Consider the following 26,661-nt stretch of genomic DNA (forward strand, 5'->3'; position numbering starts at 1 on the left):
ATAGTAACATTACATGTGGCAGAATTGAATCCAGATGTAGTAGGCATGCTCAATTGCTATTAAAAATATATAGTGTATGTCCAATGTAATTAACAAACCATTATCGTTTAGTCCTTCTGCTTTAATTTTTCAGAAAACATAAATATTAATTAATATCAACCATATTGCAATACGGGTTTCACTGTATCGTTGATCCCTTTGTGTATATCGTATATTTAGTCACAAACAACACACAATTATAGAGTATTGACGATCTTCCGCAGAATCTTTATCCAATAGTTGTGAACACAACCATGAGTTAGACTCCAATTAGCCATACTTTAAAATATGCTTAAGTGTTGTTAAACACACAATTCTCTTTCCCTTCATTCTGGAAACTAACAGGTATCAAAATAAATACCTCCATCTACTCCATATGGATGTTATTTGCGTTCTAAATTTGCAAAAGTTAATAATTATCTCTGAAAACCTAACAATATATGCTTTTCTTCTCTCTTAAACCTGCAGATATTGACGAGTGTACAGAAAAATCCCACAACTGTGACCAGAAATGTGAGGACAAACCAGGAACATTTCTGTGTTCATGTTACCAGGGATTTGTGTGGAGCGAACAGAACCAAAGATGTCAAGGTAGGTGTATGCCAAGGAGAAGTCTGATGAGTTGATATTGTTTTGTTTTTTGTTGTTGCTTTTTATTTGTTGTTGTTGTGTTTAAATTCCTGACGTAACTATTATGTTCCTTGTTTATTCTCCACACATAACTCTCTTTACTGGTAAACTCTATGACATAATGTAACAGTCGCATTATTGTTTTTATTAAATAATTGTTACTTCAATGAGTTTATTTTATCTCAGGTTTTACACTGAATTACTCTAAACCACAAACATCTTCAAACACAGACTTCATGTTAAAATACCTTAGATAATTATTTTGATTATTAACTTCACATATTAAATAGCATTATTTGGTATTCATAGGTTATTTTTGTGATGATTGTGCTAGTCAAAGTAAGTTGGGCCTTTTTTGTTTGTATGTTTGTTTTGGTTTGTTTTCACTCAGATCTTAGTACCACACATTACACATTAACACGATCGTGCCATATATATATGTATATATATATATATATATATATATATATGTGTGTATGTGTGTATTGTGTATAGGTGTATTGCGTGTATGTGTGTATGCATGTATGTATTGATGTATGAATATCTATATATTGTATGTATGTCGAGGTTGACTATTACATACATAGATATTAACGCACTGGCGCAGGGGATAATTAAATCCTTTCTGGCCTCACAAAGTGTCCCATGCCGTTGCTGGGACTCGAACCTGTGGCACCGATTTCGCCAGCAAATTGCAAGGCTAACCACGATACGCTCTGAGCTATGTATGTATGTATGTATGTATGTATGTATATATATATGTATATATATATATGTATATATATATATATATATATATTGAGGGAGTGTGGAATGTGTTTTAATGTATTGTGTTCTATGTAATATACCTGTATATATTTTGGTGGGGGTCAACTATAATCTAATACTTATTTCAAGAAGTCTCCAAGCGTGACAAGTGTGATATGAAATTACAGGCGTAACATACATATTTTCACTGATCAATTAATGTAAACCGTGTAACATCAATGGTGTTAGTCAGACATTAAATTGTCTGAAATTAGTCAGAAATTAAACTACATTTCTAAAATCTGTTTATTGACATTATAATTGACAATTAAATAGTCTGACATAATCTGTTTTGGATTCCCAATCATTTGCTCTAATCAATATATATTTTGGCTGATCATTGACGTTTTGTTATGTTTAGGTTTTAAATTAATATAAAAAGTTGCAATATCATATTTAATTTAATGCTCTAATTTAGACTCTAAAATATGCCCATTGAAAAACTAACCCCTTCTGCTCTGGACTAGGCCAGTGATAAGGCAGTGACTAAGCCCATCGTGGACGTGCCTTAATCAAATTTGGATAGGTCCGTGGATCGGTGAGGTGACATCAGTGAAAATAACATTTTGACCATTGTTCTCACTAGTGGCTGGTGACACTATTACTTTCACTGATAAGTTCAAAAATGTCACTGAATACCATATCATGTTTTATGTATCAGATATCGAAGAATATATTACAGAGCGTTGTACCTTTTATTGTTATTGATGAGTGTGCTGCACAGTTATGTTGCATTTATCAGATATTAATGATTGTGCTGCACAGTTATGTTTCATTTATCAGATATTGATGAGTGTGCTGCACAGTTATGTTTCATTTATCAGATATTGATGAGTGTGCTGCACAGTTACGTTTCATTTATCAGATATTGATGAGTGTGCTGCACAGTTATGTTTCATTTATCAGATATTGATGAGTGTGCTACACAGTTATATTTCATTTATCAGATATTGACGAGTGTGCTAGACAGTTACATGTTTCATTTGTCAGTTATTGAGGAGTGTGCTACACAGTTACATGTTTCATTTGTCAGTTATTGAGGAGTGTGCTACACAGAGTTACATGTTTCATTTGTCAGTTATTGAGGAGTGTGCTACTCAGAGTTACATGTTTCATTTGTCAGTTATTGAGGAGTGTGCTACACAGAGTTACATATTTCATTGATCAGATACAGATCAATGTGTAAACATAGTTATACCTTTCATCTATCAGGCACTGATAAATCTGCTACTCAGTTATATATTCTATTTATCAGATATTGACGTATATGCTACAGAACATAGTGTTTTTATATTTATGAGATATCGACGAACGTGCTACTCAGTTATTTTTCGACTATTAGATATTGATGTTCGTACTACATAATTGTGGGTTATTTTATACTAGATATTTATGAGTGTCCTACACAGAGTCACATGTTTTATTTATCAGATATTAATGAATATGCTACGAAGTTACGTTTTATTTCTCAGATATTGACGAGTGTGCCACACAGAAGGATGGATGTGAACATCTCTGTATCAACACTATTGGTGGCTACGATTGCTCATGTCGTCCTGGCTTTAAACTGAAGAACGATGATAAGAAAAGCTGTATAGGTGAGATTTAGGTTCTTTATTTGTGTGTGTTGGGCAGGGAGGGGGGTGTCGGTGGGGTTTTTTTTGTGTGTTTTTTGTTACGACGTAACACATTTATTCTCTATTAGTAGATGTATCCCAGTTATCAGGAAGCATTTCGGTGGTAGCTAGCCTACTGGTACAGTAACAGAGATTGGCAGTGAAAAATTAATCAGGGTACAGCGATGAAGAATCTAAACAGAAGCTAAACAAAAAGGCTTGCCCGTTTTGTTGATCGACAATACTAGAGCACATCGAATGGAAGTTTTTGACACAACATCTTAGAGGAAAACCCACCACATGTTCCATTAGCAGCAAGGGTTCTTTTATATGCACTTTCCCACTTACAGAAGAGCGCACGCCATGGCCTTTAATACACCAGTTGTGGCGCACTGGTTGGGACTAGAATGGACCCACTGATTTATTCGATCCTGCAAGCTGTCATCGCAAGCAGTTGAGCTTAGCTTAGTAACTTGTTTAACGTGTCCATATACCACTAGGGTTTCGAACACGCCTATCCCGAGTCCGGCCTCCGATAGGATCGGGGGTCTGACTCAGGACAGGGATAACCTAACAAATAGGGTCAATTTTGAAATTTTGAATATTAACGCCAAAAGTATGAAAAAAAGGGGAAAATTGGGGTTAATAAGTTTTGGCTGCGAAATTAATGAAAAATATTAACATTCCTAACCAATATAAATTATTAATATAATATAATTTCGGCGCAAATTTAGATGGGCTGGTCTAAAATTAATAATAATTATTAAACAATATTCATTAAGTCCATGTGAGGTTAAGAGGAAAGGGGCTGCCAATCATATTTTAAACATTGGTGTGACCAGGTGAGGGTCGGGATGGAGGGGAAGCCGGCCCTACACAAAACCTAAGGCCGAACCGCCTACGCCTGTAGCCCCAAAGAATACCCTAACTCCCGGCATCCCATCACCCCCACCCCCACCGTGTTCTACCGCAGTTCAGTCCAATCTTGGCAGCCTACTAGTTGTTTAGGAAGTTATTATAACTTGAAGAGTGACGCCAAAATTAATCGCTGGTGCCACTAGGGGAGTGGCGTAAAAAATCCAGCAATGGTTAATTTAGTATTGCGTTTTGGGTACCAAGCCTGCCAGAAGGAGAGAGTTGAACCCGGCCGATCGATCGAAAAGCAGGCGACTCCTCAGTTGTCCTCTAAAACAACACGATTAAGTCATTTAGAAGACGCGGCGAACACTTTAATCTATAATACCTAGGGCAGTAGACGAGGTAATATTAACCAAGCCACTACCAAAGGCACAGACCAGACACCTGCCCTGTTAAATTACATACACACACACATATATATATATATATATATATATATATATATATATATATATATAAAAATATGAATAAAATATACATTTATATGAAACGGCGAGCATGACGTAAACCTATTAAATTTATTTAAAAAAAAAAGAAAAAAAAAAATTATATATAATGTGGCTGCATGACAAAAGGTGCCACATGGTCAAAAAAAAGAAGAAGGTGTTTTTGAAGGAATAAGATAAAGCACATTCTACAGAGCATAATTCTGTTTTAATTATGAAAATCTGATGAAAACTTTCCGAAATATTGAACTTTTTGTACAGACAATTATGATTTTTTTCAAAGGAACATCTTTGAGAAAATGAAGTCCGAAGTTTTACACAAAAAACCTGATTCATTATTGCTTGAAATCTTCATTAATAATAATAATATATGCCAACCAAGTTATTCTGTACTCTGTAACCATGTAATATTTGTTTTAACAGTATATGCCATTGACAAGAATTTATATTGAACCTCCATTATACATTCCCCCCCCCTTTAAAAAAAATAATAATAATAATAAAAAAATTAAAAATATTTTTTTTTTTTTTTTAAAAACAAAAAAAACAAAATGCACAATAGTATCCACCATCAATAAAATGAGAAACTATCAGTGCTCACACCAAATATGAATGCTATGATTAGACAGGAATATTTAGTCAAACATAAGTCAATAGTTCTCCAGCTTTGAACATACAGTAAGTTCTCACATACCAGGTTGTAACACGGCCAGAGTAATGAGCCCGATGACCACCTCGATTTCAGTAAATAGATTCGTTTGATTAGTTTGATTCGAAATCCGATTCCGACTCACTCTGATCCCTAATTACAAAGTAGTCCATAATAATGTCTTGGGAAAAATATCCGCCCGGTCCCCCCTTCCCCTAACCCTAACCTTAACTCCAACCCTAACCCCAACCCTAGCCATAACCCCAACCCTAACCCTAACCCTAATCTTAACCCTAACCCTAACCCTAACCCTCAACCCTAACTAAAAATAATAATGGAGGGGACCGGGCGGATATTATACCATGTCTTGTAACACATCGTCAGAAGCAATGTTTCTCATACTGGCATTGATGTTTAACAGCGAAATCAACTGGCGAGCCACCTCAGCTTCCTTTGTTATTACACATGCTGGTCTCACGGGCGCCGCCATTTTCTCAATTGATACCGTGAATCGAGCAGGCACTTGTTTTTTTACATGCTCGTCTCGATTTAGCTCGATTTAAATACGTTTCACGTCTCGCATTACAACATATACAGTCTTAGTACTACTTCAAATGCATTTTTACTTCATAAATTGAACAGACGATCGCACGTTTTTCTTATTTCGTAGTTTGGGAAAAAGTAATTGTTGAATTTTGCCACGGAAATTGTCTCAATGCGCATTACTCCTACATGACAAATATATCTGCGCACTTGCTATATTTAGAAAGTAGAGTTCACGACCTTTCCAGTGGCATGCAATACTTGGCGTTGAAAAGTCCAAGTTTTATAATAAACTCGGCCAAATAAGTGATTAATTCTTGCGTAATTAAAGACAATTAGAATTTGACAGGTTGTACACAATCACCAAATAACATGTTTTATTGTTTTATTTTAGGAAAAACTATGTATTAGTATGAAAGTTAAGTTGTTTTAAAAACTGTTTGTGCTAAAAACGAAAAAAAAATAAAATTCATGTATTTTATTGTAATTGGCTGTTACGCGATATTACAATGCGCGACATCCGGCACCTTTTGTCGTGCAGATTATATAAAAAAAAAAAAAAATAAAAAATAAAAAAAAAATAATAAATAAAAAAAAAATAAAAGGAAAAAAAATAATAATAAAAGGAAAAAATAAAAAAAGAAGAAGAAAAACACAACCAAAGCCAAAATTGAAAGACATATTTATAACATGCAATTTTCCGGAACGGGGAGGGGATTACTGCCAGATAAGTCCACACCCAATACCGAGCAATACACTTACACTCACACACTTGCATACCACAAACATATAACATAATTATATACACAGCTAAAAGAAATGTCCCCATCCAGCCACCATAAATGTTTGGTAGAGCTGGTAGAGACATATAAATTGATTAAAAAGAATAAATATGTTAAATAATATCTTTAATGATTAAAAAGCAGTTGAAGTGAGCTCTACCAACTGAGCTAGATCATGTCCTGGCAAAAGCAATAGTTTATAAATTTGTTTTGTTTAACGACACCACTGGAGCACATTAATTTATTAATCATCAGCTATTGGATGTCAAACATATGGTCATTCTAACATATAATGTTAGAGATGAAACCCGCTACTTTTTATCATTAGTAGCAAGGAATCTTTTATATGCACCATCCCACAGACAGGATATCACACACCATGACATTTGATATACCAGTCGTGGTGCAGTTGCTGGAGCGAGAAATAGCCCAATGAGCTCACTGACGGGGATCGATTCCAAACCGATTGCACATCAAGCGAGAGGAAACTGACTACATTTGTCCATTAATAGCAAGGGATCTTTTATATGCACCATTCCACAGACAAGATAGCACGTATCACGGCCTTTGATATACCAGTCATGGTGCACTGGCTGGAACAAGAAATAGTTCAATGGGCCCATCAACGGGAATAGATCCTAGACCGACAGCACACAAAACGTGCACTTTTACCACTGGGCTACATCCAGACCCCAGGCAAAAGCAATAGAGATTTCTGGCCAAATTATCTAGTCTGAATTTTGTTCAGCGTCTTTTTCTACAATTCATAATATTAATTATAATCCATATAAAAGGTTCAGTATTTCAGTTGGAACCCTAGATATCTAATTGTAATGCAAATATGATTAACTATTATCCAGATTCGAGCATTTTTGTTTAATTCTGGCAAAAAGCAGCCTGCACCCCCATCATCACAAATATGGGAGCCTATGTGCCTACATTGATTTGCATGACTTAATTTACATCTAATTACCGTTATAATTATTTTTACAGTGACAACTGTGTGCCTGCATTGATTTGCATGCCTTAATTTACATCTAATTACCGCTATGCATTATTTTTACAGTGACAACTGTGTGCCTACATTGATTTGCATGACTTAATTTACATCTAATTACCGTTATGTATTATCTTTACAGTGACAACTCTGTGCCAGATTTTAACTGACTGTGATAGTACAAATGGAGGATGCCAAAGTGATGGAATGGATGAGAAGTGTTTCTGTAACAAGGGCTATATCTTAAATGCTGATAACAAAACATGTGATGGTAAGATGTGTTTTTTGTATTACATATTTCTTTCTTGTGTTATTCCCATTAGTTCGAATTCGAACATAATTCAATTCAATTGCTTTTAGTTTATGTTTATCGTTTTGCATCACATTATGTCATGTTATATGATACGTAACGTTACGTTACGTTAAGTTACATTATATTACTGGTACATTTCGTTTATGCATTACAATACGTTGCACTATTGACTTTAATGTGTAATGTTGTTCATTTGTAGTATATTCATCTTCGGAACACAATTCAACACTGGGATGGCATTTGAACCAAAAACAGTTTATTACATTTTTAAATTGCCATATTCATTTGCTCTTTTCTGAAATACTGAGTTAGAGTGTGTTTATTATCAGATATCCAAGAGTGCACAGAACTTCGTCCCTGCAGTGATAACGGAACATGTACTGAACAGCCTGGGTCCTACAGTTGTAGCTGCAGTGATGGGTTCAAACTACAGAGTGATCAAGTCACTTGTCTAGGTAAATATTTCTGATTGTTTCACATACTAAGTAGAGGTGTAACAATAGAAGTGGATCTAAGGTAATACGGACTGATGAACACAGAGCATCCACCTGCCGTTGTAGCATGTGGTAACCTCGGATGTCATACTAACCTTTAGCATCACAATTAGACCTTACTACACTGGCCATTCTAATTATCTGTCACACTTGTATATATGAACAAAGTCAAAAGATAATTCTGAGACTATTCTTCGTATCTTAAGGCATTCTGCACAGTTGTGTAAATACTCACATACATGTAGTTCTGTCTTGTGTAGGTTTAAATGTGTTAAACGTGTTGGAGTGGCAGTCCTCCTACAGACAAATTGGGATCTATCTATAGACGTAAGTATGGTAATGTAACACACTCCTAAAGACAGACGTATGATGTATCACCCTACAACAGACAGAAGTAGGATGTATCACCCTACAACAGACAGAAGTAGGATGTATCACCCTACAACAGACAGAAGTAGGATGTATCACCCTACAACAGACAGAAGTAGGATGTATCACCCTACAACAGACAGAAGTAGGATGTATCACCCTACAACAGACAGAAGTAGGATGTATCACCCTACAACAGACAGAAGTAGGATGTATCACCCTACAACAGACAGAAGTAGGATGTATCACCCTACAACAGACAGAAGTAGGATGTATCACCCTACACAGACAGACAGAAGTAGGATGATATCACCCTACAACAGACAGAAGTAGGATGTATCACCCTACAACAGACAGAAGTAGGATGTATCACCATACAACAGACAGAAGTAGGATGTGTCACCCTACAACAGACAGAAGTAGGATGTATCACCCTACACAGACTGAAGTAGGATGTATCATACTACAACAGACAGAAGTAGGATGTATCACCCTACAACAGACAGAAGTGGATGTATCAGCCTACAACAGACAGAAGTAGGATGTATCACCCTACAACAGACAGAAGTAGGATGTATCACCCTACAACAGACAGAAGTAGGATGTATCATCATTCGTGGTTTTCAGAAGTAGGATGTATCACCCTACAACAGACAGAAGTAGGATGTATCACCCTACAACAGACAGAAGTAGGATGTATCACCCTACAACAGACAGAAGTAGGATGTATCACCCTACAACAGACAGAAGTAGGATGTATCACCCTACATGCAGACAGAACATGTATCACCCTACAGCAGACAGAAGGGTATCACCCTACAACACTAGGATGTGTCACCCTACAACAGACAGAAGTAGGATGTATCACCCTACAGCAGACAGAAGTTGGATGTGTCACCCTACAGCAGACAGAAGAAGGATGTATCACCCTACAACAGACAGTATGATGTATCACCCTACTACAGAAAAAAGTAGGATGTATCACCCTACAACAGACAGAAGTAGGATGTATCTCCCTACTACAGACATAAGTAGGATGTATCACCCTACAACAGACAGAAGTAGGATGTATCACCCTACAACAGACAGAAGTAGGATGTATCACCCTACAACAGACAGAAGTAGGATGTATCATACTACAACAGACAGAAGTAGGATGTATCACCCTACAACAGACAGAAGTAGGATGTATCATACTACAACAGACAGAAGTAGGATGTATCACCTAGTATGTATCATACTACAACAGACAGAAGTAGGATGTATCACCTAGTATGTATCATACAGAAGTACAGATGTATCATGTATCAACAAGTAGGATGTATCACCCTACAACAGACAGAAGTTGGATGTATCACCCTACAACAGACAGAAGTAGGATGTATCACCCTACAACAGACAGAAGTTGGATGTATCACCCTACAACAGACAGAAGTAGGAGTATCACCTCACCCTACAACAGACAGAAGTAGGATGTATCACCCTACAACAGACAGAAGTAGGATGTATCACCCTACAACAGACAGAAGTAGGATGTATCACACTACAACAGACAGAAGTAGGATGTATCACCCTACAACAGACAGAAGTAGGATGTATCACCCTACAACAGACAGAAGTAGGATGTATCACCCTACAACAGACAGAAGTAGGATGTATCACCCTACAACAGACAGAAATAGGATGTATCACCCTACAACAGACAGAAGTATGATGTATCACCCTATAACAGACAGAAGTAGGATGTATCACCCTACAACAGACAGAAATAGGATGTATCACCCTATAACAGACAGAAGTTGGATGTATCACCCTACAACAGACAGAAGAAGGATGTATCACCCTACAACAGACATTATGATGTATGACCCTACTGAGAACAAAAGTAGGCTGTATTACAGTCACAAAATGCAGAAGTAGGATGTATTTTGGTGGAAAACAGTTTAGAAAATGTTAACGATTTGTAGTTTGGAATGCCTGAGTATCTAGAAGAAATTATCCAGCTTTTGCACTGTGGGACCTTGTCTTGTGCTGAACGATTTCTACATGTTTGTGACACCACAATCATGCTTTACGACGATTGAGCTAATAACACATGGTTTTCAATAAGTCTACAATATGGTGGGGAACGAATATGTGGGTATATTATGTATATAACTGTACATGTTTCGTCCGATAACACTACTTACATATCAGTGACTGCATCATGTAGATCATGTGGGGGTTTTTCCTTAAATATTCAACTTGCTCATTTCAGAATGTGCTGAAGGAACCTATGGAATGAATTGTGCAAATAATTGCACATGTTCGGTCACAAACACAGAATCCTGCAACAAAGTCAGTGGCACATGCACGTGTAAGAGTGGATGGAATGGAACAACCTGTGAAACAGACGTCGATGAATGTAGCTCTGGTGCTGTTGACTGTGGATCGAATTCACGGTGTCGCAATTTGAATGGATCGTATGCGTGTGATTGTAATGCAGGATACTTCCGATCAGCTGATGTTTGTAAAGGTAGGCATCACACACAAACTAGTGCATTGTTTTTCGTATGATTATAGGTTACCATTATGTAGTAGTGTTGGTATAAAGTACTTCAACTGGCAGTAGCTAGTGGGAATTTCCCTCAGTTGGTAGAGCACTGGACTCTCGTACTGAGAGTCTGTGGTTCGAATCCTCTCAGTGGAGGTTGATTTTTCTGTTGCAATAAAATTGTTTATGCTATCACTATTCATGCAAAGATTGTTTAGCTTTTAAAAAATGTCTGGGTTATAAGATTGCCTGGGGTTAATACAAGAGTGTCTGTGATATTATAATATTGAATGCATTGCTATAACAGTGTGCATCAAGGACGTGCTATGACCGAAATCAGTGTTGACTAAGATCAAACTGGTTACTATGTTGTCTCAGCTACTATAAGATTAGTTTCTGACATCATCTCGATTTTCTTAAACTATTCCACTTATCAGAATGTGAATGACTGTTTTATGACATCTCTATTTTCTTTCAGTGTGCGATGAGAAACATTGGGGTTTAAACTGCGCCAACAGCTGCACGTGCACTATCAACTCAGTCAACTGTAGCGCTACAGACGGCGCCTGTACCTGCAAGGATGGCTGGAAAGGAACAGATTGTGGGACAGATATTGACGAATGCAAACTTAATTCTACAATCTGTAGTGGTGTTCCTGACTCAGTCTGTAAGAACACAGATGGGACATATATATGTGACTGCAAGTCTGGCTACAAGAAAACTAAAAATGGAACATGTCAAGGTATGGTAGCAACGTCTATATTCAACAGTAAAACTGGGCATGGGTTTACAAAGTTTAATGTCTGGGAGTGGTAGTTGTTGGAGGGCAAACTATTTGCATGAACAACACTAATGGAAACACCTTTGCGATTTTCTCATTTTTAGCGAATCTGTTTATCCTGTATTTAATATTTTTGAGGGACAGCATGAGATAGTTGGGATAATACAGCTACTACAAAATACCTCTCCCAGAGACTAACAAACAAACAAAATGCGGGAAGACGTCAGATTATTCAATTGTTAGCTTGATATAAATATGATTTTGTATTATTTGTGGTAAAATATTTGCCATGTATATTAATGTCAAGTATATTAATGTCAAGTATATTACTGTCGAGTCATATTATGTATATGGTAACAGGAGCTATATCGAAGTTGTTTAATGTTAATGTTTTAACTTATATATTTGTCATTAAAATAAAATGTAGAGCCAATACCTTGACATATACTGATGGAAAGAAATAAGGCAACAAGTAGTAACAGGAAATGTTGACTCCAATCAAAAATCTCATCCTTAGTATCATGCCTTGAACAAGATTACTGACATTCAACCACATATGTTTTGATACTCAATCCAATATCAGTGACACTCAATCCCATATCAGTGATACTCAATCTCATATTGTATATTAATTTATACAGACATAACTACACTAATGGTGAATTTGTTTCAATCAGTATTTGAACTAGTGAGGAAATGCGTTATGAACTTCTACGTTTGTTTGTCACAGATATTAATGAATGTTTGGAAACGACTGACATCTGCACCAGTCCTATGGTGTGTAGCAACATAATCGGCAGCTTTAGATGCAGCTGTGCAGCTGGCTACTCATTAAATGGAAATACCTGTACTGGTAAGAACACACTGTTACCATACATATCTAGCGAGTGGGTGTAGTTTTCTCCACAAGGAAAAAAAGCCATTTTTAATTTAAATAGTCGAAGAACACTCTATATGTCTATGCCTTGGTTCCAGTTAGTGCCCCTACCACCAACCCGTCATATTATATTGGTACTGCCCTGATTAGACATAAATATTGTTCCAGATATATTAGAGCTCTAGTGGATTTAAAGAAAAAGTTGTCTATAAGATACCACTAGAGGATGCTAATTCTAACATAGAGTCTTATAGAAAACAAGCCACCGTTTTCTATAAGATACCACTAGAGGATGCTAATTCTAACATAGTCTTATAGAAAACAAGCCACAGTTTTCTATAAGATACCACTAGAGGATGCTAATTCTAACATAGTCTTATAGAAAACAAGCCACCGTTTTCTATAAGATACCACTAGGGGATGCTAATTCTAACATAGAGTCTTATAGAAAACAAGCCATAGTTGTATATAAGATACCACTAGAGGATGGTAATTCTAACATAGTCTTATAGAAAACAAGCTACAATTTTATATAAGATACCACTAGAGAATGCTAATTCTAACATAGTCTTATAGAAAACAAGCCATAGTTTTCTATAAGATACAACTAGAGGATGCTAATTCTAACATAGTCTTATAGGAAATCCGCCACATTTTCCGATATTTTATAATCGCCTTCCAAGAGGAAATGCTTGAACCTTAAAAGGATATAGGCACGTTAATATGTTATCCAATACGTTATCCAGAGGACAACACACGCCAGCCATTGATATACCAGTCGTTGAACAGTGGTTGAGGGGGACGTTGATTTAGTCTTGGTTAACTTTCGCAGAGCGTATCAATCTTTAATCTAGACTCCACACGTGCATCTTGAATTGTACTCCGAGACTAAATTGTAAATAGAAGCTCAATATCTGAACCTGAATTCAAAACCAAACTTTGTCCTGTGAATGCAGAATTATCTTTCAAACGTGGAATCCACACTCAGGAGTTTGAAACTCTAGTCACACTTGTATATTTGATTTTGTTTAAAATCCAGGTTATAAGCGAATCCAAGTTCTATGATTTAATCTTCAATTCAGATAAAATATTTTGACCTTATTACCAGGTTCATTGTTAACGTATTTGTATTTTAATGTTTTACATAAACAAAGTACCTGGGTTTTATAATAAAGTGGGATGTATATTTATCTAATATGGTCATGCAAGAATTGATGATCCATTTGCCTTTGTGGTTCTATTTTTAGATGACAACGAATGCCAGACTGGCCTTCACGGATGCGAGCAACAGTGCTCGAATACTCCTGGCAGTTACCAATGCTATTGTTCAGCTGGTTTTGTCATAAACTCCAAAGATTCCACGAAGTGCGATGGTATGTATTAAAGACACAATTACTATGGCGTCTACACGTGTTTTTCGCTTTTAGATTATATTAACTTATGCATTTTGTCCCTTGACTTCATTACAGTATCAGTTGTGAAACAGCTTGGTTCAGTGTAATCTAATCCAATAGCCGACGATTAATAAATCGAAGAGTCATTAGACAAAACCAAACATGAGCGAAAACGTTTGCCAACACATAGGCTACCGTTACCAAATATAAGCATGGGCTCTTTTTATATTCACTTTCGCACTGACAAGGCAGTACATACCACGTATACACAAAGAGCACATACACTATGCATTATGTAAAATATTTTGTCTGCTATATGGTGGTAATGCTTTTCCCTTGCACACGGCAGTTATATGTAGACATACAAATCTGACGCCTCCCCCAGGAAAATGGGTGTTGTGCACTTCATGTGTGTGGCACGGTCATTCTAGACACACAGTATAACCGTAGTTTAACACTGATCGACTCCTATTCCATTTTTGTATTACATCTATATACAATTAAATTTGCATACTCTTTACATCTGATTGTGAGGTGCTTTTTTTTTCGGTTCATTCTAGAACACCCAAAAATTAAGCCACACCTACTAACCCCCTAGATCCCTGCTGACCTGTGTAATACACTTTGACTATGTGGCGACTACTATTTACCTCTAAAAAAATCTGTGTGGTCCTAACCATATGTCTCGCCATATATTGTAAATAAAAGGTGTTGATTGCGTCGTTAAATAAAACACTTCTTTTCTTTCTGTATGGCCAAATGAAACATGTAGGAAACTTCACGCCTGTAACTTACTTGTAAGCAATGTTCAATGTGGCCTGTTCAACTGCTGGCGAACATTACACGCGGGATTCCATTTTTCGTTTTTTTATTTCACTTGCATGAAATAAATACATTACCTAAATGAGCATTTAAAAATATTGCAAATTTGCTATTTTGTCTTTAGTCATTGCTCCAGAATATTTATATACTGCATACAAATCCGCCTGTCATATCATTTTTATAAGAAACAGTTTCAAAAGACAATGTTCACGAGGTATAAAAATGGTATGATAGGCACTCGTTTATGTTTACTTTGCAACGCGGCAATTGGGTCAGCACAGTTCATATACGTCAGCGCTACACGTCTCGCTCACGTCCCGCCAATATTACACTAGTTAGATATTGAGTGATTGTTATGACATGAGCAATATCTTACACTGGTGTGTAATAAATAGCAATAATTGAGTAGTTATGTTTTGAATCACAGATGCTAGACGATGTCAGCAATTCTGATTTTGGGTATAGTAAACTTTGCTTTCAACGATGGAGTGGGGTGCATAATCTTCAGCATTCGGCGGATGCCCTCTGATTCCCATCATCTCGCCTTTTCCCGCAGTTTATGCATGTTGAAACTATACATCCATGTCTTTTTTTTAGAAATAAAGAAGTTTAAGGCAGTTGTGAAATTGGATTACACATTGAAAGATACCAATCCAAACTCGGCTCAGTACAAGGAAGACGTAAAGATGATAAAGGACACTGTAAGTATTCAGGTCCCATGCTTATGAAACTGTTGGAGTCTTAACTCAAGACTTACACACGTTTAACTACATACATTTATAATACTTAAGACCGGCCTCGGTGGCGTCGTGGTTAGGCCATCGGTCTACAGGCTAGTAGGTACTGGGTTCGCATCCTAGTCGAGGCATGGGATTTTTAATCCAGATACTGACTCCAAACCCTGAGTGAGTGTTCCGCAAGGCTCAATGGGTAGGTGTAAACCACTTGCACCGACCAGTGATCCATAACAGTAAATCAGCGTTCTGTCCGCGCTGGTCGGCACTGGTCGGCCTTGCCAGCACTCAGACATGCCCGACCACCACCAAGCTCAACAAGTGCTTTTTCCGACCACCACTACTTTTATCACCAGGTATTAAATAATGCTTTATTTTCACCATGAAGCAGTTTAAAACAATTGTGATGTACTTTCCGCAACTTTAAACGAACACGCGTCATAACCGGCTATGCCACGTGCGTTTACTATAGTATCACAGGCGGCTGCGAGTGACGCTGCAACCACCTGCTATTCCATGCGCATGCGCTGATCCAGCTGATATAAAACGACATGAAACGATCCCATGAACAAGCGGGCATAGGCCCGCTAGACAAGTTCTTTAGGTGAGAACAATCCCATGGGAATATAAGTAGTTTCTTGATTAAAATGAATGGCATTTTGTTCAATTTATGAGGCTGAAATCTCACAGCTAGCAGGCCTACTTGGAATTGAGCCCACCACTGAGACCTATCATCTTGTCGTCTGCTCGACTGCTGCGCTTCATCCACATGACACAGAAATCCTGCGTATTTGACGCAATATTTATCTAAAATACTCCCAAATAAAATCTGTGTCCGTCATGGTTGACGGAAAATATTTCCGATGTCAATCGATGTTATATATATATAAATTCATAAAAACCTAACTATTACAAAGTTCAAAACGAAAATAGCCAAGCGGTTTAACTGGTTCCCAACCTTATCAATACGTTTAACGTAACTTAGTGTAAAAACTAGTCTGACTGATGTAGCGTGTTTGTTGTCTGAATTTAGATCATCGCGACAATGTCGAAACCACAGTCTGTATACGAATATCAGATAACAGTTAACAGAAAGAAAGAAATGTTTTATTTAACGACGCACTCAACACATTTTATTTACGGTTATATGGCGTCAGACATATGGTTAAGGACCACACAGATTTTGAGAGGAAACCCGCTGTCGCCATTACATGGGCTACTCTTCCGATTGGCAGCAAGGGATCTTTTATTTGCGCTTCCCACAAGTAGGATAGCACAAACCATGGCCTTTGTTGAACCAGTTATGGATCACTGGTCGGTGCAAGTGGTTTACACCTACCCACTGAGCCTTGCGGAGCACTCACTCAGGGTTTGGAGTCGGTATCTGGATTAAAAATCCCATGCCTCGACTGGGATCCGAACCCAGTACCTACCAGCCTGTAGACCGATGGCCTGCCACGACGCCACCGAGGCCGGTATAATAGTTAACAAGCCGCGAGATTTTAGTTCGATCTATAGATCTAGTTTCTTCTTTTCTTCTTTTTTTATTATTGTTCTTTATTGTTTTAATACATGTATTTGGTTGAGCATATCTCGTAATAGGAGTTAGTAATAATTATTGCGCAGTTTGTAAATTTAATTAATCAACGCGTTTGCTACGGTGCTTTAAAGACATTGGTGGAGGTTTTCATGCAAAGAATACGGCGATGCCTGTGAAAATATAATTTACATAATAACAGAATCATTCTTACATTAAATACTTTTGATTGATAAAACAGTTAACTAATGGTTTCAAACTTTGAATAAAATTTTATGTGTCTGGATTGACAGCTAAAAATATATATTAACCAGTGGCGGATCCAGAAAATCCATTGTGAATTGTGATTTCCCTGCCTTGCTGGCCATTGCAACATTATCTATCTTCACTGTCCCGTTGTCTTTTGAATGAATAGATTATCAATAGGCTTGTTATAGCAAAATAAACAAATGCATCACAAATTATATCTTTTTTATTTCATTCAGCAGTGAAGCATAACAAACTATCAGCACACAAAATAAAACAAACAAACATATTATTTATAAGCAGGTTGGTATATCATGTCATATGGTGTTATTACAAGGATCAGAAGAAAATAGAAAAAAATTACATTAAAAATCTAAAAAAAAATTCACAAGATTTTAAACTGTATTAGGGGCCTTATGAGTTGCTTAGATCGCATCTGAGGGCCTGCATTAAAAACATTTCCCAGACACCCGCCACATCCGCCTTTTGCTGCCAAATCCAGTAGGAAAAAACTTGCCACCACTCAAGAAATCCTGGGCAGAATCCTGATAACTGATTCAACAAAGGCCATGGTTTGTGCTATCCTGCCTGTGGGATCCCTTGTTGCCTGTCGTAAAAGAGTAGCCTATGTGGCAACAGCGGGTTTCCTCTAAAAAATTGTGGCAGAATGACCATGTTTGACGTTCAATAGCCGATGATAAGATAAAAAATCAATGTGCTCCAGTGGCGTCGTTAAATAAAACAAACTTCTTTTTTATAATACTTAAACACCTGTATTTAAGAAAAACAGGCTTCGTAAATTGGCCCAATAAGTCTGCGACTTTCGTGTCATGGAGTGAATGAATGAATGTTTAACGACACCCAAGCACGAAATTCGTGTCATGGAATTAATGAATGAATGTTTAACGACACCCCAGCACGACATTCGTGTCATGGAGACACCGTACAAATTGCATGCATGTGACATTGTTAGAGATTTCAATCAAGACTCTGAAGTTTTAGTAACATGGACTCGGGATTTAGTACTACGAGTCAATGTCATTTCTAGCATCAAATAGTAGTCAAACAATTGTCAAGGCCCCAAATATCAGGATGTAAATTGTCACATTCTGCAGCGGGTCGACTGGATAATATACTCAAAGGCAAAAGTTATTGTGACATGGATTGTTTGGAATAATAAATTTTTGAATGGATTGATGGATGTAAACCAGAGAAAATGTGCATGAAACAGCTCAAAGAAATGCAACCAAGCAGTTGTTGCAGCAATTGCATGCTTTGTGCATGAAACATGGAATATTCGGAAGAAATGCTGTCCAGTGTTCACCATAAAAGGCCAGACATTCAGTCGTAAATCATTGCCATTCTGTGCAGCCTTCAGAAGTCCAGAAGTCAGAAAAAACACCATTAGTAAACTGTTTGATGCAATTTCGTCACGCCGCGCCTCAGTGAAAATGACAGATGGCGAGTCATAGGGATGCTTGAATGTGGGACCTCGCAGCGTGACGTCGCACGTCAATTCAATGTCCACAGAAACACCATATGGCACTTATGGCAACAATATCAACGAAACAATCAGGTCAGGGACTGTCCTCGTAGCGGCCGAGTCACCCGTGACAAACCCTCGCCAATACACATGAATCCGAGCCACGCATCTGCGAAACAGGTTCCAGCCAGCAACCCTCACAGCCCGTACCATTCCTTTCTCCAGCATTTAGTGGCCTCAGTGAGACGACGCTACCAGGTCTGTATCAATGCTCAAGGTGGACACACTCGCTACTGACTGTGAACTTCGCTCTGGCCCCCCTCTAGTAATGTGGCTCATTTGCATATGGCAGGTGCTCCCTTTCATGGACTATTGTTCGTTTCCATACCTTCGGACATTTCTCTTTCCATGTTATGTTTCATACACTGCAGTAAAAACTTATCATCAATTATCTTTATCTTTTGTGTGTCACGATAACTTTTGCCTTTTAGTAACAGGTTGAATAATCCACACCTTTTAAAAGACTAGTGACAAAGTGATCACTAGAATGATAACCAGGTAGCCCCCTTTCTTTATTAAGGCCGTATCTCTGCACAATACAGAGTCGAATGGGCATTTAGTAAACTAGTGCTTGATTCCATAGATGTCTATATAGTGTCTCGTCCATAGGAGGACAGCCATTCCCGAGGAGATTTTTTTCTGGAGATCGTACACAAAAGTTATATTAATTGGCTTCAAAATGAACTAAATTAAAGAAAACGTTTAGAAACCAAACAGCCGATGTATTTTTCGTGCAAGAAAACTCAACATTTGCGTTTGTTTTGTTGTTCAGTGTATTTTTCAATTGTGATTTTCCAGCTCACTGCTTTCTTCAGAAAGGTTATTATTGGATTCTACGCTGTGATTATTCACAGTCTAAAACCAGGCAGTACAGTTGCGGCCTACTCAGTGATCATAAACAGCGTCGAGCAGAAAGATCCTGCAGGATCGTTCACCAAGGCCCTTCTGAATATATCATCAGAAGGAAAAATCACTGGAAGTCCTTCACAGTTCTGTCTCAGCAGATTGGGAACACAGACAGTAAGAGTTCTCTCGCTCTCTCTCTCTCTCTCTCTCTCTCTCTCTCTCTCTCTCTCTCTCTCTCTCTCTCTCTCTCTCTCTCTCTCTCTCTCTCTCTCTCTCTCTCTGGTGCGCGCGCGCGTTCTCTCGTTTTCTGTTTATATATCTGCAATATTTGTCAGATTTATATCCCTTACAATATTCCTGTTACAGTTCTGTCACAGCAGATAGAAAACACAAACAGTAGAACTTAAATATTCATTATCATGATATTATTTTAGATCATATACACCTTTTAAAATCTCACTGCCCCTTTTCCATTTCCTCGTTTGAATTCCACCTCATTTCTTCCCGATCTGGCAGTGTCTCCTATCTTTTAATATTTTGGACTGTCCACCTCCACATCACTGTCCTTATCACTCCAACCGCGACAGGGACTTGTCTGTTGTGGCTATTTGTGAGACACACCTGCCAGTTTTTATCAGCTTTTAGTTGTGAGCCAAGTCTAATTCAGTAGTTACTTTTGGCATTACGAGATACCTGTAACCACCTACTATACTCTCCTACCTCCCGGCGGTCGTTAGTTAGTTAGTTAGTGCCGTAAGTCAGATGTTTAATTATATTGTCTTGCACAACGAGACAGACTACACAATAAATGTTTAATATTTAATAACAGTTATAATGTGTCTACATTACATTTTGCTATATAGCTCTACTACTGGAGTAGTGGTGCAGCTTGAAGTTCTTTCTATTCAGTTTCTGAAATTGTAGTGGGATCTTGAGTAAAACTTCAAACATGTTGAAGCACGATGTCACTTACCTTCTTGGATGCCTAACAGATATCATATCCATTATGTAGCTAGTTCATTGCTAATATACTCTTCAAAAGAAGAAACGCAAAACCACATTGTCGTAACATTTGGAGAATTGATTTAATTATTGAATGGTGAGTCCGATAATTACCAAATGTTGCAGGATTGTTCACAATTCACTCTAGTCCATTGTGAGTAAGTGATAGGACACACCACCAAGGCCAAGGTCATCTGGAGTCAATACCGGGTGTGGCCTCCGCGTGTGTTGACAACTACCTGGCACCGCCTGCCCATTGAAGCAACCAGAGTACGGATGACGTCCCGGGGGATGGTGGCCCACTCGGCCTGCAAGGCTGCTGCCAGCTCGGGCAGGGTCTGGGGCTGTGGTTGTCGCTGTCGGAGGCGTCGGTCCAACTCGTCCCATAGATGCTCAATTGGGTTCAAATCCGGTGATATCGATGGCCAAGGAAGGACATTAATGTTGTTGTTCTGTAGGAAAGTCGTTGTGAGACGTGCTGTGTGAGGCCTGGCGTTGTCATGTTGGAACACTGCGTTGGCGTTGGCCATAACTGGAACGATGTGTGGCCGGAGGATCTGGTCAATGTAGCCCTGTGCATTCAGGTTGCCCTGCACGTGGACCAGGTCAGTTCTGCCAGTGTGTGAGATGGCTGCCCACACCATGACACTACCCCCCGCCGAATCTGTCCACTTCCTGCACGCAGTTTGCCGCATAACGTTCACCACGACGCCTATACACGCGACATCTTCCATCATGACGTCGGAGCAGAAATCGGGACTCGTCACTGAACCACACCTGTCTCCATCGCAGTTGAGGCCATTGTCGATGAATCTGGCACCACTGCAGTCGGAGTCGACGGTGTTGTGGTGTTAAGATGACACCTCGAACTGGACGTCTGGCACGAATTCCTACCTCACTTAGGCGGTTCCGTACGGTCTGGTCGGATATCCTGCGCAAACCTGGTATTGCTGCGGCTGTGGAGGTGGCAGTAGTCAATCGTTCCCGAAGGTGGCGTACCCGGATGTAGCGGTCCTGCCCGGGGGTAGTGACCCGTGGTCGACCGGATCTAGGGAGGTCACGTGTTGATCCATGTTGCTGGTAACGGTCCCACAGTCTGGAGATGGTGCTTGGGGACACATGGAATGCCCTGGCAACGGCCGTTCTGGATTCGCCTGCGTCTAGTCGGCCGATGGCATTGTTTCTCTGCGGTTCACTGAGACGTGGCATGTCCTGGATTGTCAACTGTCGGCCAGATACAGAGGCCAGGTAAGCGAACACCCTGCACTTTTATACTGTCGGTGTTCATGTTGCACGTGCAGACAACGCACGTGCAGTGGTGACATGGTTTGCACGTGGCTGCGTTTTTGCGAATATTCACATTTTGGAACTTTATTGTACAGTAGCTGCGTTTTATCGAATGTAACCGTGGGAATGTGTTTGGGACATGCAATGACCTTATATTCACAAAGCATGAACCGGTAGGAAACATAAAATCGGAGTTATAACCCATTTGTACCCTTTTGCGTTTCTTTTTTTGAAGAGTATATGATAGGCCTGCAGTAACTGCAGAGTCCATGTCCAGGTGGCTATGAACACATTGTGGGGTGAAGGTTTCGAAATGTGGCATACGTCCTGACACTTGATCCATCAGAACAGCAAGCTACCTGGATGATCAAAGTAGCTGTCCTTTTGCCCGTGCCCGACGCAAAAAGATATGACAACGACATTCCATTTCAAAGTACAAACATATATCTTTGTTCTAGCGATAAGCACAACATGTGTTATTCAAGAACATGAAATTATAATAAAATTTAGTCATTGAAAGGCATTCATAAAGAATAACTAGTGGATGACATCAGATATCTGCTTTATCCTGTGACAGTAAAAATGGGATATTCCGAGAGGCTTTGCAGAGCGGAATTTCTCATTTGGCCTGAATAGGATAACGCAGATATCCGACGTCATTAACTAGTTATTATCGCTATCCTGCAGACCATACAAAATCAGGGGAAAAGCCATTATTTCTGTTATTTGAGCCACATTGCACGATGACCTAGAGGTCACATGAACGATTCTGTAATGTAGCTATGCACGTGACGTCACATGAGTGACGTCAAAAGTCATATCTTGCTAGTAGCAGGATATGACTTTACTTTATCCGTCATCATATTCTGTCAATAGAAACAGTGGTTGCAGGATAAAAGTACATTTTTTCCCACTGTATTATTGCTGCTTTGAGTGATGACAGGGCCCATGTTTTCTGGTCCTACTCAGTGCTACACAATGAATATATGGAGGGTTATGTGGTGTCCTGGCCAGTCTACGGGAAAGTACTCATTAAAAAATACAAAATTGTCAGCAACATGGTTCTTCTCATACCACAGACCAAATGACTTTGTCAAACATAAAAACAATGTATGAATTAATGTTTAACGATACCCCAGCGCGAAAAATGTATAGGCTATTTGGTGTCAAACTAAGGTAAATGCGTAAATGAATTAATAATTAACATCAGTATAAATTAAACACTTAAATTAAAACAGTGTAAAGAACAGTAAAAAAAATAAAAAATTACAAATTACAAGTAAAATTAAAATTTACAATAAAATTCAGTATCACGAAGAAATTGCAACAAAAATTCAGGTCGGATTTGAAATGATTCCATCACATTCCGTTTTCCAAATATATCTTTTCTAGTTCCCTTCAGATAACTGCACTCCATCAAAATATGACGCACCGTGTGAGTTCGCTGACAGTGCTCACGCTGAGGTGGAACATGAAAATAAATGTATTCTCCTTTCATTTCCTGATAGGTTCGTAGGATTATTTTGTTTCCATATTCCTTCTCTGGTTGCGACACACTTGAACAGTTTATGACAGTGGCAAGAAAACTTCATGGAAAGTGTGACAGGCTTCTGAAATATTCGTAATATATATGTTTGTCCAAACGAGTTGACTGATGACAGCATGGCTGCATTAAAGAGCCTACATGTGCTGTGGCGCAAAAGTACGCCACCACTACAAAAAAAGTAAACAAGGCAAGAAGCTGACTATTCGCTTTTGAAAATGATAACATTGAAAATATCATGCCAACCACTACTTCAGAATAACAAACGTGCATTACCTCAAACAGGGCAGATATTGTTTGCATGTTCTGAAGTGCCCTATTTTGTAAAGTGATGCTAGGCGAGGAAGGATACTTGGCTCCTCGTATGAGTATGCCACTATAGGTAACCAAAATGTAGCTCGAACTTGGAAAATGTGCCCTGAATGCTAACAAAACAACATTGATCGGTACAACTCATTCAGTAGGGCGGACATGTGAATAAATATGTATTTGAAGGTATGGTGAATCCAAATTTAAATTGAAACAAGTGATACAGGCAATGCTACTAGTTACAGAAGGTTAGACAAATGATGCAATAATTTAATTTAAATATAATGGAAGACGCATAATTAATATATAATTATAATTAAAACACCACACACGAGGCTAAGTGATAGCATATCGGACGAGTTCTTGGATATTTATCATCTTGGTAAATCCTGGTTGCTCATGACAGTGTACATCATTCGTCCGATTATCACGAAAATTAACCAATGGCAAAAAGGCTTATATGACAGTTGTATTCGAATTTTTGTTGTTGTTTTTACTTTGTTATCTTTTAGTAATTTTTTTGTAGGTGTAATACCTAACATTGAAACCCAGGCGTATGATATACAGTGCAAAACAAAAACATAAGCAGAATTATTGTAATTGTTGTAATTATTCTCAGTGTTTATTTATTCATGCAAAATGCATTATTATTATTATTATTTTTTTTTTATTATTATTATTATTTTTTTTTTTATTATTATTATTACTATTTTAGTTACCAGTGACACAACACCATGTTCTTTACTACGAGATCTCGGCGAGTGTCCAGCTGAACAGAGCTGTGAAGTTGTGGATGGAGTTCCAAAATGTACCATAGGACAAACACAAGGTACTGGTACTACAAGTAAATCAAAGTGTTATAAGAAAACCTTAAGAGTAACACTAAACGCATTGATTAAGGATTAAATTGCTATCAAACTCATGTACATTATTGTAAGCACAAGGAAAACATGTTTAAAATTGTGACAGTACACATTGTTGCAGTAAAATCTAGGAAGTAGATATTTGTTTGACGACAGTCCTGATACAGAGCTGTCTGCATTAAACATAATTTCAGACAGATAAGAGGGAGTAATCTAGCACAGTCGGTAGAACGCTCAATTGGAGTGTTTTCGTCAAAGGATCGAACACTCTTGGTAGACCCATTTTAATGATGTCTGTTAGCGATTTGTTTTTTTTTTGGGGGGGGGGGGGGGGGGGACAGGTGGACAAAAGTGCCAATATTTTATCAAAGATTCACATGAGTGTGTACATTTAAAACATGCTCAAAAACCAAATGTCTTACCAATAGGTGGCTCTCGTGATGTCATAATTTAAAATAGCATCATTTGGAAGTAGAATCACCAGATATGTGATATTTTGTTAATACTATAAATATATTTTAACACTTAATAAAGTTTCTATCTGCCTCAACAAGTACAGGTATATGGTACATTTGATTTCAACAATATATGAGACGAGGGTTCATTTCGGACTAAACTAATTGTCACTAGTTTTCGAGGGTAATCAGTTTTTGAAGATGATATTATGCATTCAGTATTTTCATAATTTAGGTTGACGTTCTAGGCAATTTTTAAACTATAGGTTTAAAAACCATAACCTACACCATATAATAGTAGTTATTAGAAATGTGGTTAATATCCTTGCAATACCATTAATCTTGTCATACAAATCAAATTATTATTCAAGGCGTTGAAAATGTATAAATTAAATATTTTGAGGATTTCCCATCAGGTTGTAGTTAACCTAGAATAAAATAGGTAATTATGTTGTTAAATACATTTTCGGACATTTATAATATTTATTAACTTATTACACAGCTTATAGGTCGTTTTAAAATCAAAATAATAATGGTCATTTACAATTGTTTCTTGAGAGGATACATACTTTGTCAATGCTGATATAAATTTTGTAAGAATCCAGACAGATTCCTATTTTGGCATATGATTGCGTACTCGTTGCCATATGTCAGAATGGACAATCGAACTGGCCAATGACCCATCACCTGAAGAAAGTGGCCATGGAATACCCTCTGTAATTTCATGAAAGGTTATGTGATAACTGAATCTCTCTGTCATTTGATGGGCCTGTCTGGTCCATGTTACAAACAACTTGGGCCATGCATGTTTTCTTAAATGACAGTTTTGTGATAGACATGTTGATAAAGGATGTACATGTCTCTTCTAAACGTACGGATTCATATCATCGTTGGAAGAGTTCCAGAACAGCTGAGTTATTTGGGAAACCTTTTACCATTTTTTTTTTTTGCAATAGCAGATGTTTAAATACACCAGCAAGAAAGCCAATAGGCAATCAGTAAAGATGAACTAATTAGTTTAAATGAAAATCCACCACGTGTTGGGTGATATCTGGACCCATGTAAGCTACACCCTTGCAAGAGTTTAAGACCGGATGCCTACAGGAAGATAAATAAAAATATCACCAGGAAGGTATTTCATCCTAGAAGGACTTCCAACATTACATTCTACATTCAAACCAGTCAGTAAGCAAGTATATAACCTTTTGTTAGAGACGAGTTTTGAATAGTTGGTATTAAATACACGATACTGCATAGATGACTCTTAGAAATCTTTTTTTTTTTAA

General features: G+C 37.9%; 1 protein-coding gene across 1 annotated transcript in view; it reads left to right on the forward strand.

The window, feature by feature from the left end:
• The window catches only part of LOC121385072 (fibrillin-2-like), a 67,803-nt gene extending 42,750 nt beyond the window's left edge, over positions 1-25,053 (forward strand). The window contains exons 25-35 of the mRNA XM_041515607.1: positions 508-630; positions 2,949-3,074; positions 7,570-7,698; positions 8,070-8,195; positions 10,861-11,118; positions 11,615-11,878; positions 12,648-12,770; positions 14,042-14,167; positions 15,608-15,711; positions 19,869-20,090; positions 24,773-25,053. Of these exons, the coding sequence (XP_041371541.1) occupies positions 508-630; positions 2,949-3,074; positions 7,570-7,698; positions 8,070-8,195; positions 10,861-11,118; positions 11,615-11,878; positions 12,648-12,770; positions 14,042-14,167; positions 15,608-15,711; positions 19,869-20,090; positions 24,773-24,874 (1,703 nt within the window). The 3' untranslated portion in view covers positions 24,875-25,053. The remainder of the gene's footprint in view (positions 1-507; positions 631-2,948; positions 3,075-7,569; positions 7,699-8,069; positions 8,196-10,860; positions 11,119-11,614; positions 11,879-12,647; positions 12,771-14,041; positions 14,168-15,607; positions 15,712-19,868; positions 20,091-24,772) is intronic.
• The last annotated feature ends 1,608 nt before the right edge of the window (positions 25,054-26,661 follow it).

The sequence above is a fragment of the Gigantopelta aegis genome, chromosome 11 (assembly GCF_016097555.1).
Source record: "Gigantopelta aegis isolate Gae_Host chromosome 11, Gae_host_genome, whole genome shotgun sequence".
Classification (NCBI taxonomy): domain Eukaryota; kingdom Metazoa; phylum Mollusca; class Gastropoda; order Neomphalida; family Peltospiridae; genus Gigantopelta; species Gigantopelta aegis.